Source organism: Salvelinus fontinalis, chromosome 2, assembly GCF_029448725.1.
Source record: "Salvelinus fontinalis isolate EN_2023a chromosome 2, ASM2944872v1, whole genome shotgun sequence".
NCBI lineage: Eukaryota > Metazoa > Chordata > Actinopteri > Salmoniformes > Salmonidae > Salvelinus > Salvelinus fontinalis.
Window position 1 is genome coordinate 9375691 of NC_074666.1, and position 12742 is coordinate 9388432.

At 42.6% G+C, this 12742-nt stretch overlaps 1 protein-coding gene across 1 annotated transcript in view; it reads right to left on the reverse strand.

The window, feature by feature from the left end:
• LOC129811443 (C3a anaphylatoxin chemotactic receptor) overlaps positions 1–12742 on the reverse strand; it is a 29998-nt gene that overhangs the window by 5353 nt on the left and 11903 nt on the right. Inside the window, exons 2-4 of the mRNA XM_055862743.1 lie at positions 7267–7342; positions 6979–7050; positions 1748–4419 (exon numbers count right to left, since the gene is read on the reverse strand). Coding sequence (XP_055718718.1) covers positions 1748–1752 — 5 coding nt within the window. The 5' untranslated portion in view covers positions 1753–4419; positions 6979–7050; positions 7267–7342. The remainder of the gene's footprint in view (positions 1–1747; positions 4420–6978; positions 7051–7266; positions 7343–12742) is intronic.

Consider the following 12742-nt stretch of genomic DNA (forward strand, 5'->3'; position numbering starts at 1 on the left):
TTTGAACAGATATAATGCTATTTCACAGTAAACAGACTTTCAGCACTCAACAAGCACAGCACTTACACTAATGACTGATGATTGGCTGAGAGAAATTGATGATAAAATGATTGGGGGCTGTTTTGTTAGACTTCAGTGCAGCTTTTGACATTATCGATCATAGTCTGCTGCTGGAAAAACGTATGTGTTATGGCTTTACACCCCCTGCTATATTGTGGATGAAGAGTTACTTGTCTAACAGAACACAGAGGGTGTTCTTTAATGGAAGCCTCTCAAACATAATCCAGGTATAATCAGGAATTCCCCAGTTTAGCTGTTTTTAAATTTTTTACTAACGACACGCCACTGAGTAAAGCCGGAGTGTCTATGTATGCAGATGACTCAACACTATACACATCAGCTACTACAGCAGCTGAATGACTGCAACACTTAACAAAGAGCTGCAGTTAGTTTCAGAGTTGGTGGCAAGGAATAAGTTAGCCCTAAGTATTTCTAAAACTAAAAGCATTGTATTTGGAACAAAACATTCACTAAACCTCAACTAAATCTTGTAATAAATCATGTGGAAATTGAGCAAGTTGAGATGACTAAACTGCTTGGAGAAACCCTAGATTGTAAACGGTCATGGTCAAAACATATTGATACAGTAGTAGCTAAGATGGGGAGAAGTGTGGTGCCACAAAAAAGGACTTAGGAAAATTGCAATTGGCTCAGAACAAGGCAGCACGGCTGGCCCTTGGATCTACACAGAGAGCTAATATTAATAATATGCATGTCAATATCATCTGGCTCAAAGTGGAAGGAGAGATTGACTTCACCACTACTTGTATTTATGAGAGGTATTGACATGTTGAATGCACCGAGCTGTCTGTCTAAACTACTGTCACACAGCTCGGACACCCATGCATACCCCACAAGACATGCCACAAGAGGTGTCTTCACAGTCCCCAAGTCCAGAACAGACTCTGGGAGGCGCAGCGTACTACATGGAAATCTATTCCACATCAAGTAACTGATGCCAGCAGTAAAATTAGATTTTAAAAAAACACCTTATGGAAAAGCAGGGACTGTGAAACAACACAAACATAGGCACAGACATTACCAAACACACACGATAACATGTACTACACACACACACATATATTTAGTAATGTAGATATGTGGTAGTGGTGGAGTAGGGGCATGAAGGCACACAGTGTGTTGTGAATGTATTGTAATGTTTTAAACATTTTATAAACTGCCTTAATTTTGCGGGACCCAAGGATTTACGTACAGAATAATACAAAATGCTCTGAGTCTAGGCTGGGTGACTAAATGGGGATACATAATAAATACAAAATGTAGTGTAGCCAGTAGCTGAAAAGTTGCTACTTAACTAAAATGATAAAGCTTTTCGTGTTATACGCCCACCCATCCACCCTACTTTTGATTTTGCCTTAAGTAACCATCTGTCTTATGCAACCATACTAAATGGAGTGTCTCGGATTTACGTACAGAATAATACAAAATGTTCTGAAACTAGGCTGGTGACTACAATACAGTCAGAACGTTGTTTGTTAGTTTGCATAATTAGGAACTGAAGGGTAAATGTCTCCTCACAACACCACAAAACTGCTGGAAAAGGCCTTTACAATTTACTGCTAAACTATTGTCTATCACAGTATCTTCCATCCACAAGTAAATAACTTAAACAGGTGCTACACAAAAGCTCACCTACAATTCTACTGAAAATACGAATCAAACTTACCCCATCTTTGAGCTTTCCTTTCTAAATGGTTTCAGTTTTAACCACAAGAGAGAACTGAGGCAAACCCATAGGAAACTACATCAGCAGCTGTTGATAGCATCTATATCCAACAACATCCGAAATATACAGTAGGCAAATCCTTACTAAAGCAATTTCCCCCCCTTCTAACCAGATACATCTCTTGCACATTATTGGAATAAACTCTGCTGTCATCAAATGAAAGCTGAAACGATGGCTAGGCGTAGACTTACAGACCTACAGTACATCCAAAGCATTTGACACGGTTGATCATTAAATATTACTTTCTAAATTGCATTAAGGTTCATGATTACACATATAATTGGTTTCTAGTCATGTTTATGACAGAGAGCAATTTGTTTGTGCAAACGGCTGTGCATCTACCAGGGCCAAGATATCCTGTGGAGTGCCACAGGGTTTGATAATTGGAACTTTGTTATTCCTAATCTATATCAAGGTCCATGCTGCTGTGTGTTCCATACTTCCCATTCTCTTTGCTGATGATACCAATTTGATTTTATTACACAAGAATTTTGATGCACTAATTAATGAAGCCAAATGTTCTGAATGGTTCCAGAGAAACAAATTATTTTTAAAATGTAAAAATAATATAATCTAACTTTATAGTATTCACAAGTAAGAATAAGAAATATTGTAAGAAATATATAAAAAGTGCCAGAATCTTAAAATCGGTGGGAATGAAATGAAACAAGTCACATCCATTTGATTCCTCTGAGTTCTAATTAATGAAAAGCTATCCTGGAAAGATCATATTCAATTTGTCTGTAGCAAAGTGAAGAAATCTGTTGGTATCATCAGAAATATTACTGGTTTGGTTAATCAAGCTTGCTTACTCCATACTATAGTTTAATTTAGCCATATCTCGATTACTGTAATATTGTCTGGGCCGGTACATACGCCTCCTACCTACACAAATTACTCATCATACAAAATACATTTGCAAGACAAGCCACCTCTAATTGCCCGGTTCCGTCTGCACCTGTTTAAGAAACTCAATATCTTGTCTATTTATGACATTAATGTATGCCAAATATGCATTTTTCATCTACAAATACTCATACTTCCCAGTTGCATCCTGTTTCTATTGATCATCCTTGAGATGTCTCTACTACTTGACTGGAGTACACCTGTGGTAAATTCAGTTGATTGGACATGATTTAGAAAGGCACACACCTGTCTATATAAGGTCCCACAGTTGACAGTGCATGTCAGAGCAAAAACCAAGCCATGAGGTCGAAGGAATTGTCCGCAGAGCTCCGAGACAGGATTGTGTTGAGGCACAGATATGGGCAAGGGTACCAAAAAATGTCTGCAAAATTGAAGGTCCCTAAGAACACAGTGGCCTCCATCATTCTTAAATTGAAGAGGTTTGGAACCACCAAGACACTTCTTAAAGCTGGCGGCCCGACCAAACTAAGCAATCGAGGTAGAGGGGCTTTGGTCAGGGAGGTGAGCTCCAGTTCCTCTGTGGAGATGGGAGAACCTTCCAGAAGGACAACCATCTCTGTAGCACTCCACCAATCAGGCCTTTCTGGTAGAGTAGCCAAACGGAAGCCACTCCTCAGTAAAAGGCACATGACAGCCCGCTTGGAGTTTTCCACTCAGACCAGAAACAAGATTCTCTGGTCTGATGAAACCAAGATTGAACTCCTTGGCCTGAATGCCAAGCGTCACATCTGGAGGAAACCTGGCACCATCACTACGGTGAAGCATGGTGGTGGCAGCATCATGATGTGGGGATGTTTTTCAGCGGCAGGGACTGGGAGACTAGTCAGGATCGAGGCAAAAATGAACGGAGCAAAGTACAGAGAGATCTTTGATGAAAACCTGCTCCAGAGCGCTCAGGACCTCTAACTGGGGGCGAAGGTTTACCTTCCAACAGGACAACGACCCTAAGCACACAGCCAAAACATCACAGGAGTGCCTTCAGAAGAAGTCTATGAATGTCCTTGAGTGGCACTGCCAGAGCCCGGACTTGAAGCTGATCAAACATCTCTGGAGAGACCTGAAAATAGTTGTGCAGCGACGTTCCCCATCCAACCTGAACGAGGTTGAGCGGATCTGCAGAGAAGAATGGGAGAAACTCCACAAATACAGGTGTGCCAAGATTGTAGTGTCATGCCAAAGATGCTTCAACAAAGTACTGAGTAAAGGGTCTGAATACTTAAGGAAAAGGTTTATGTTTTTTTTTTTATACATTTGCAAAAATGTTTTTGCATTGTCATTTAGGGGTATTGTGTGTTCATTGATGAGGGATTTTTAAAAAAACATTTAGAATAAGGCTGTAAAGTCAAGGGTTCTGAATACTTTACGAATGCAACGTATCCCCAAAATATGTATTTTTACAATTACATGTGACTGATGGCATAAACATCACAAGTAGGCCTATAATAGATAATGACATCACATAAATGAGTCTTCTTTCATTCTTTCTGCCATTGTACAAGTTCCTTGCGAAATACTTCCTTTCTTTGTTGGTTTCGCACAGCAACATGGGGGACTTTGTGTGGCTACTTCCTCTTTCTTGCTTTTCCTGCTGCCCTCCCCTTGCTGGGAGCCAGAGTCTGCCACCGCACCGGTCTGGGTCTTCAGTTTGGGGATCATCTCAGCACAGTAGATCATCACGTCTTTACCTTCGGGGACATTCAGACAGGATAATAAAGCTGTAGTACTAAAGTGTGTTTTACACAACTGTGTTGCATCCACAAACTGGAATGTGTAACATGTAGGAGGGCATTGTTAGAGAAGGACCATAGTGCAGAACTTTCAAACATGGATCAGAAAGAAGAATCATTTTAAATAACCCAAGGCAGTTGATTTTTTATTTCACCTTTATTTAACCAGGTAGGCAAGTTGAGAACAAGTTCTCATTTACAATTGCTACCTGGTCAAGATAAAGCAAAGCAGTTCGACACATACAACACAGAGTTACACATGGACTAAAAACATAGTCAATAATACAGTAGAAAAATAAGTCTGTATACAATGTGAGCAAATGAGATGAGATAAGGGAGGTAAAGGCAAAAAAAGGCCATGGTGGCAAAGTAAATTCAATATAGCAAGTAAAACACTGGAATGGTAGATTTGCAGTGGAAGAATGTGCAAAGTAGAAATAGAAATAATGGGGTGCAAATGAGCAAAATAAATAAATACAGTAGGGGAAGAGGGAGTTGTTTGGGCTAAATTATAGATGGGCTATGTACAGGTGCAGTAATCTGTGAGCTGCTCTGACAGGTGGTGCTTAAAACTAGTGAGGGAGATAAGTGTTTCCAGTTTTAGAGATTTTTGTAATTCGTTCCAGTCATTGGCAGCAGAGAACTGGAAGGAGAGGCGGCCAGAGATGACCAGAGAGATATACCTGCTGGAGCGCGTGCTACGAGTGGGTGCTGCTATGGTGACCTGCGAGCTGAGATAAGGGGGGACTTTACATAGCAGGGTCTTGTAGATGACCTGGAGCCAGTGTGTTTGGCGACGAGTATGAAGCGAGGGCCAGCCAATGAGAGCGTACAGGTCACAGTGGTGGGTAGTATGTGGGGCTTTGATGACAAAATGGATGGCACTGTGATAGACTGCATCCAATTTATTGAGTAGAGTATTGGAGGCTATTTTGTAAATGACATCGCCGAAGTCGAGGATCGGTAGGATGGTCAGTTTTACGAGGTTATGTTTGGCAGCATGAGTGAAGGATGCTTTGTTGCGAAATAGGAAGCCAATTCTAGATTTAACTTTGGATTGGAGATGTTTGATGTGAGTCTGGAAGAAGAGTTTACAGTCTAACCAGACACCTAGGTATTTGTAGTAGTCCATATATTCTAAGTCAGAACCATCCAGAGTAGTGATGCTGGACAGGCGGGCAGGTGCAGGTAGCGATCGGTTGAATAGCATGCATTTAGTTTTACTTGTATTTAAGAGCAGTTGGAGGCCACAGAAGGATAGTTGTATGGCATTGAAGCTTGTCTGGAGGGTTGTTAACACAGTGTCCAAAGAAGGGCCAGAAGTATACAGAATGGTGTCGTCTGCGTAGAGGTGGATCAGAGACTCACCACCAGCAGCAAGAGCGACATCATTGATGTATACAGAAAAGAGAGTCGGCCCGAGAATTGAACCCTGTGGCACCCCCATAGAGACTGCCAGAGGCCCGGACAACAGGCCCTCCGATTTGACACACTGAACTCTATCAGAGAAGAAGTTGGTGAACCAGGCGAGGCAATCATTTGAGAAACCAAGGCTATCGAGTCTGCCGATGAGGATGTGGTGATTGACAGAGTCGAAAGCCTTGGCCCGGGGGCTGTTCAATGCTAATGCAGAACGCCATAGGATGTTTTTGTGTTGGTTAAGGGCAGTCAGGTCTGGAGAGAACCAAGGGATATATCTGTTCCTGGTTCTAAATTTCTTGAATGGGGCATGCTTATTTAAGATGGTGAGGAAGGCATTTAAAAAAAATAACCAGGCAACCTCTACTGACGGGATGAGGTCAATATCCTTCTAGGATACCCGGGCCAGGTCGATTAGAAAGGCCTGCTCGCTGAAGTGATTCAGGGAGCGTTTGACAGTGATGAGTGGAGGTCGTTTGACCGCTGACCCATTACGGATGCAGGCAATGATGGTAAATGATTGATGGTAAAAAACTAACTGCATTGCTTCCCGTTTTTCTAACTTCAGCCATAGGTCATTGCTTCTCCCCTTCACAAACAAGCACTCATGTGACGCGAACTTGTCTGAGCAGAGAGTTCCATCCTCCTGCTTCAGCTGTACACACACTCTTCCTCTGAACGTCACATCCCTATTCCACTCTCTAGAGTACATCTCGTTCTGTGATGATAAGTAAAATAACAGAGACTTTTAAATTGTGCAATGCCATACCATAACCTACTATGATTACATTTGGTCCTGTGTAGTTCAGTTGGTAGAGCATGGCGCTTGCAAGGCCAGGGTTGTGGGTTCGATTCCCACTGGGGACCAGTACGAAAATATATGCACTCACTACTGTAAGTCGCTCTGGATAAGAGCATCTGCTAAATAACTAAATGTTAAAAATGTTTGACAATGGAAAATGGCTATTGTGGATTCACCTAGGTGGGAGCTACTGCTACACAAATGGTAGTGAATGAGGCGAGTTACCCTCTTATTTAAAGCATGTAAAAGCACTTCAACGTATGCAATTCATTATTGGATGTAATATCTTCCATTACCTCCATAAGAACATTTGCCCCCCCTACTGTCAACACATGACGGATCTCAGCACAAGTAGGGTTCTCCACTGCCTGGTTGGGGAGACAGAGATGAAAACCAAGATGTCAGACATGTCCCTCAACACTCGTGTTGACAAACTACAACAACAAAAAATCTGTTTCTGAAAGAGTTTGTGGTAGACCAGTGGTGGGTGTGTGTACACATTCACCAGGATAGATCTGCAAAAGCAAGTGGTCGACCATGTATTGAACCAAACAAATAAAAATAATTTTGCAGGTTTGGTTTACCTTTTCAGCGGGTATCCGTCTCCCCTCTGCTAGGGTCTTCTTACTGTTTACATAGGAAGGGTATATGCAGATAAACCTGCAAAAGAAAGATGAGAAAATGATTACCTTTCTCCTAGCAGCAGGATATTATGCTGGCAGCATGATCACAGATTTATTTCCTCCAAAATAAGAGTCCTCCTGCAAAGACATGTTCACTTTGTGAATATCCATTTTTTGTTTTGCACTCTGGTGCAGTACAACGGTCTTTCACAGCATTGCTACCACCTCTGGGGGGAAAAAATAAATAAAAAGATAGTTGTACGCATTTTATTTTTTAAACCACCAATTATTTTGAAAGTTTATACAAATACTGGTATGTTGAAAGCTATTGTGTAGGCTATATTTAAAGAAATATAATTTTAATAAAATACAACTATGTGGCCTCCCGGGTGGCGCAGTGGTACACACCATACAATACGACATACAATACAATACAATATGTCTCCCGGGTGGCGCAGTGGTCTAGGGCACTGCATCGCAGTGCTAGCTGCGCCACCAGAGTCTCTGGGTTCGCGCCCAGGCTGGGCTGGGTTCACGCCCAGGCTCTGTCGCATCCGGCCGCAACCGGGAGGTCCGTGGGGCGACGCACAATTGGCATAGCGTCGTCCGGGTTAGGGAGGGTTTGGCCGGTAGGGATATCCTTGTCTCAGTATGTAAAATGTATGCACTCTACTGTAAGTCGCTCTGGATAAGAGCGTCTGCTAAATGACTAAAATGTAAATGTAAATACACGTATATGGGACACTTATTGGCTGGTAGAGAACAGCAGGACCGCTACCTCCGCCTTTGTGCAAGGAGGTGCACTGCCAGCGCCCTGCAAAATGACCTCCAGCAGGCCACAAATGTGCATGTGTCTGCTCAAACGGTCAGAAACACACTCCATGAGGGTCCATGAGGGCCCGACGTCCACAGGTGGGGGTTGTGCTTAAAGCCCAACACTGTGCAGGACATTTGGCGAATTTGCCAGAGAACACCAAGATTGGCAAATTCGCCACTGGCGCCCTGTGCTCTTCACAGATGAAAGCAGGTTCACACTGAGCACATGTGACAGACGTGACAGAGTCTGGAGACGCCGTGGAGAACGTTCTGCTGCCTGCAACATCCTCCAGCATGACCGGTATGGCGATGGGTCAGTCATGGTGTGGGGTGGCATTTCTTTGTGGGGCCGCACAGCCCTCCATGTGCTCGCCAGAGGTAGCCTGACTGCCAATAGGTAACGAGATGAGATCCTCAGACCCCTTGTGAGACCATATGCTGACACATGCACATTTGTAGCCTGCTGGAGGTCATTTTGCAGGGCGCTGGTAGTGCTCCTCCTTGCACAAAGGCGGAGGTAGCGGTCCTGCTGCTGGGTTGTTGCCCTCCTACAGCCTCCTCCACGTCTCCTGATGTACTGGCCTGTCTCCTGGTAGCGCCTCCATGCTCTGGACACTACGCTGACAGACACAGCAAACCTTTTTGCCACAGCTCGCATTGATGTGCCATCCTGGATGAACTGCACTACCTGAGCCACTTGTGTGGGTTGTAGACTCCGTCTCATGCTACCACTAGAGTGAGAGCACCACCAGCATTCAAGTGACCAAAACATCAGCCAGGAAGCATAGGAACTGAGAAGTGGTCTGTGATCACCACCTGCAGAATCACTCCTTTTTTGGGGGTGTCTTGCTAATTGCCTATAATTTCCACCTTTTGTCTATTCCATTTGCACAACAGCATGTGAAATTTATTGTCAATCAGTGTTGCTTCCTAAGTGGACAGTTTGATTTCACAGAAGTGTGATTGACTTGGAGTTACATTGTGTTGTTTAAGTGTTCCCTTTATTTTTTTGAGCAGTGTAAAATAAACTTGATTTGATTTTTTTTTGTTGCTTACCCTGTTTGCTTCCAGTGTGAAATAAAATGTAAACAAAGACAAAATAAACAATGATCGACTGGCATACCTGTTGACGACCTAGATTAACCTAATGGTGATGGTAATTGATACACCGTTACACATTTAAAATCAGCCCAAGGCCAGCCTTGACATTCTCAAAAAAAGCAGCAGGTAAATCGCTTGGCCTGACAAAAAAAACAGATTTTATTTTTTGTGACAAGATTTTATTTTTTATTTTTTTTTATTTATTTTTTTACAAGTGATTATTATTTGCCCGTTGTCTTACTAGAAGGCGTAAGAAAGCACAATGAGGATGAAATACACTTGATCAGTTTTATACTTTATAAAATAATGGTTGTTTTTAACTTGTGCTCCTTTCAACCTCCCTTCCAATGGCTGAGTAGCATTTCCTACAGAATGCTCTCATCCAATAGGCCTACCAGTAAAAGGAGTGGTGTCATATCCCCTCAACCAGAGAAATGAGCCAATGGACATTTACACACACCTTGTTAACTCAGCTTGGAGAATCAACCTTCAACTTGATCCATTCAGAGAAAATCCTCGTTGCTTTATCCTACCGCTTTTCAATTATTGCATTGGAATATCATTTATATTCCTGAATTGATTGCATTCAATACAAACTGACCCCAACCCTAAATCCAACACTCAATGAGATGAGGATCCCACTGCATTACTGTTCCAAAGGCTATCCAAGTCACTTTAATTTAGTGTTTTACTCCGTTTTCAAGTAGATAGTTAAATAGTTTGTTTCTTTGTCATTTGAATATTCAAAGTGTATAGGCCTACATTGCGTAAAAATACATACAAATCATGGTCCTGTTTTGTTCTAAACTCCCTTTTCAGGACCATGTCTTTCAAAGAATTAGTACATTTGTAAAAATCCAAATAACGTCACAGATCTTCATTGTAAAGGGTTTAACTTCACTAGGGTAGGGGGCAGCATTCGGAATGAAAAATGTGCCCAAATTAAACTGCCTGCTACTCAGGCCCAGAAGCTAGGATATGCATAGAATTAGTAGATTGATAGAAAACTCTAAAGTTTCCAAAACTGTTAAAATAATGTCCGAGTATAACAGAACTGATATGGCAGGCGAAAACCTGGGGAAAATCCATCCAGGAAGTACTATTATTTTGAAAGGCAGTTTTTCCATTGAAAGCCTATCCACCATACAAAGACTTAGGACCCAGTTCACGGTCTCTATGGCTTCTTCTACATGTGGCCAGTCTTTAGGCATTGTTTCAGGCTTACTCTGAAAAATGAGGGAGATACAGCACTTTCAATGAGTGGACAGTGAAAATTATCGGGAAAGCGCCTTTCTTGTTTCTCCTTTTCTATTGACAAAACTTTTGTCCGGTTGAAATATTATTGATTATTTATGACAAAAACAACCTGAGGATTGACTTTAAACATCGTTTGACATGTTTCTACAAACTTTATTGTACTTTTTATTTTTTTTAACTTTGTCTGGATGTTGAGAGTGCGCATTGTGCCTTTGGATTACTGTACTAAACGCACTGATGTTTTGGGTCATAAAGAGGGACATTATCGAACAAAACAAACATTTGTCTAACATGGAGACCTGGGAGTGCCACCAATGTTTATGATGAGTATTTCTGTAATTTGATGTAGCTCTCTGAAATTTCACCGGATATTTGTTGTTTGGAGACAATGATTACTGTACATAACGCGCCAATTTCAACTGAGGTTTTTGGACAAAGATTAACTTTATCGAACAAAATACACATTTATTGTCTAACATGAAGTCCTGTGAGTGCCATCTGATGAAGATCAAAGGTTAGTGATTAATTTAAATCGCTATTTCTGACTTGTGAGCCCTCTCCTTGGCTGGAAATTGGCTGTATGGTTTTCTGTGACTAGGCGCTGACCTAACATCATCGCGATGTGTTATCGCCGTAAAGCCTTTTTGAAATCGGACACTGTGGTTGGATTTACAAGAAGTTTCTTTAAAATGGTGTATAATACTTGTATGTTTAAGGAATTTTAATTATGGGATTTCTGTTGTTTTGAATTTGGCGCCCTGCAATTTCACTTGCTGTTGTCGAGGTGGGACGCTACCGTCCCACTGGTACCAGAGAGGTTAAACACTGTTTCCCATGCTTAGTCAATGAACCATAAACAATTAATGAACATGCACCTGTGGAACGGTCGTTAAGACACTAACAGCTTACAGACGGTAGGCATTTAAGGCCACAGTTATGAAAACATGGGACACTAAAGGAGGCCTTTCTACGGACTCTGAAAAACAACAAAAGAAAGATGCCCAGGGTCCCTGTTCATCTGCGTGAACGTGCCTTAGGCATGATGCAAGGAGGCATGAGGACTGCAGCTGTTGCCAGGGCAATAAATTGCCAGCTGATCATCCTCGCAGTGGCAGACTATGTGTAACACCTGCATAGGATCGGTACATGTGAAAATCACACCTGTGGGACAGGTACAAGATGGCAACAACAACTGCCCGAGTTACACCAGGAACGCAAAATCCCTCCATCAGTGCTCAGACTGTCCGCAATAGGCTGAGAGAGGCTGGACTGAGGGCTTGTAGGCCTGTTGTAAGGCAGGTCCTCACCGGCAACAGCACCACCCATGGGCACAAAACCACCGTCGCTGGACCAGACAGGACTGTCAAAAAGTGCTCTTCACTGATGAGTCGTCGTTTTTTCTCACCAGGGGTGATGGTCGGATTCATGTTTATCGTCAAAGGAATGAGTTACACCGAGGCCTGTATCCTGGAGCGGGATCGATTTGGATGTGGAGGGTCTGTCATGGTCTGGGGCGCTGTGTCACAGCATCATCGGACTGAGCTTGTTGTCATTGCAGGCAATCTCAACACTGTGTGTTACAGGGAAGACATCCTCCACCCTCATGTGGTACCCTTCCTGCAGGCTCATCCTGACATGACCCTCCAGCATGACAATGCCACCAGCCATACTGCTCGTTCTGTGTGTGATTTCCTGCAAGACAGGAATGTCAGTGTTCTGCCATGGCCAGCGCTGAGCCCGGATCTCAATCCCATTGAGCATGTCTGGTTCCTGTTGGATCAGAGGGTAAGGGCTAGGCCATTCCCCCCAGATATGCCTGGGAACTTGCAGGTGCCTTGGTGGAAGAGTGGGGTAACATCTCACAGCAATAAATGGCAAATCTGGTACAGTCCATGAGGAGGAAATGCACTGCAGTACTTAATGCAGCTGGTGGCCAAACCAGATACTGACTGTTACTTTTGATTTTGACCCCCCCTTTGTTCAGGGACACATTCAATTTATGTTAGTCACATGTCTGTGGAACTTGTTCAGTTTGTCTCAGTATTTGAATCTTATCGACATACAAATATTTACACGTAAATTTTGCTGAAAATAAACGCAGTTGACAGTGAGAGAATGTTTCTATTTTTGCTGAGTTTAGTAAGGAATCCCCCTCACTAGTCACCTATCAAATCATAGTAATGACATTTCATCGTTCAGTCATGCAAGACTTTCTGTACGTGTATGGTTACAGTGCTATCAACTGGCCCCAAGCGCCACAAAA